A 1685-nucleotide genomic window follows, 5' to 3' on the forward strand; every position below is an offset into this window, starting at 1 on the left:
GAGAAAATGCAATGGGAAATGGGGAAAATATCACAGAAAATAACAGAGAAAATGCAGGGGGAAATGGGGAAAATATCACAGAAAATAACAGAAAAAATGCAATGGGAAATGGGGAAAATAACACGGAAAATACAGGGGGGATGAGGGAAATGGCAGGGGAATAACAGAGAAAATAACAGAGGAAATGCAGGGGGAAATGGGGAAAATATCACAGAAAATAGCCCAGGAAATCCAGTGGGAAATGCAGAAAATACCAGAAATGCAGTGGAAATTCAGAAAATAACAGAAATGCAGTGGAAATGCAGGAAGTAACACAGAAATGCAGTGGGAAGTGCAGGAAATACCAGAAATGCAGTGGGAAATGCAGAAAATAGCACAGGAAATGCAGAAAATAGCACAGAAATGCAGTGGGAAATGCAGGAAATAACACAGAAATGCAGTGGGAAGTGCAGAAAATACCACAGGAAATGCAGGAAATAACAGAAATGCAGTGGAAATGCAGGAAGTAACACAGAAATGCAGTGGGAAGTGCAGAAAATAAGACAGAAAATGCAGGGGGAAATGCAGAAAATAACGCAGAAATGCAGTGGGAAGCGCAGAAAATAAGACAGAAAATGCAGGGGGAAATGCAGAAAATAACGCAGAAATGCAGTGGGAAGCGCAGAAAATAAGACAGAAAATGCAGGGGGAAATGCAGAAAATAACGCAGAAATGCAGTGGGAAGCGCAGAAAATAAGACAGAAAATGCAGGGGGAAATGCAGAAAATAACGCAGAAATGCAGTGGGAAGCGCAGAAAATAAGACAGAAAATGCAGGGGGAAATGCAGAAAATAACGCAGAAATGCAGTGGGAAGCGCAGAAAATAAGACAGAAAATAAGACAGAAAATGCAGTGGGAAATGCAGAAAATAACACAGAAATGCAGTGGGAAATGCAGAAAGCAGACCAGAAATGCAGTGGAAATGCAGGAAATAACACAGAAATGCAGTGGGAAATGCAGGAAATACCAGAAATGCAGTGGGAAATGCAGAAAATAACAGAAATGCAGGAAATAACACAGGAAATGCAGTGGGAAATGCAGAAAATAGCACAGGAAATGCAGAGAACAGCCCAGAAATGCAGTGGGAAATGCAGAAATGCAGTGGGAAATGCAGAAAGCAGCCCCGAAATGGGACCCCCAGAGAAGAGCTGGCGATCCCCGCGCCCCCCGGGCCGGAGGTGCCCCCCCCAGTCGGGGTTCCGGGGGTGTCCGGGGTCATTTGGGTCTGGGGTCCGTGCCCCGCTGACCCCCACCCGCAGGGGGCTGTTCCGGCCCGAGCGCGCGCTGGGCTCGGCGCTGCTGCGCCTCGAGGGGCTGGAGGGGAGCTGCGAGCTGCGGGAGCAGCTGGAGGTGAGGAGGGGGCGGCGGGGTCCGGGCGTGCCCCCTCCCCACCCCCGCAGGGGGCTGTTCCGGCCCGAGCGCGCGCTGGGCTCGGCGCTGCTGCGCCTCGAGGGGCTGGAGGGGAGCTGCGAGCTGCGGGAGCAGCTGGAGGTGAGGAGGGGGCGGCGGGGTCCGGGCGTGCCCCCTCCCCACCCCGGGGGTCCGGGTGTGCCCCCTCCCCACCCTGGGGGGGTCCGGGCGTGCCCCCTCCCCACCCTGGGGGTCCGGGTGTGCCCCTTCCCCACCCTGGGGGGGCCCGGGCGTGC

The 1685-nt window shown here is 53.2% G+C and overlaps 1 protein-coding gene across 1 annotated transcript in view; it reads left to right on the plus strand.

Annotated features, from left to right (window-relative positions):
- Window positions 1–320: 320 nt before the first annotated feature.
- Window positions 321–1685, plus strand: part of LOC121348049 (coiled-coil and C2 domain-containing protein 1A-like) — a gene marked incomplete at its 3' end in the record, with an annotated part of 4829 nt that continues 3464 nt past the window's right edge. Inside the window, exons 1-2 of the mRNA XM_041427193.1 lie at window positions 321–337; window positions 1102–1530. Coding sequence (XP_041283127.1) covers window positions 1168–1530 — 363 coding nt within the window. The remainder of the gene's footprint in view (window positions 338–1101; window positions 1531–1685) is intronic.

Source organism: Onychostruthus taczanowskii, unplaced genomic scaffold, assembly GCF_017590055.1.
Source record: "Onychostruthus taczanowskii isolate IOZ18803 unplaced genomic scaffold, ASM1759005v1 scaffold976, whole genome shotgun sequence".
Taxonomy (NCBI): Eukaryota; Metazoa; Chordata; class Aves; order Passeriformes; family Passeridae; genus Onychostruthus; species Onychostruthus taczanowskii.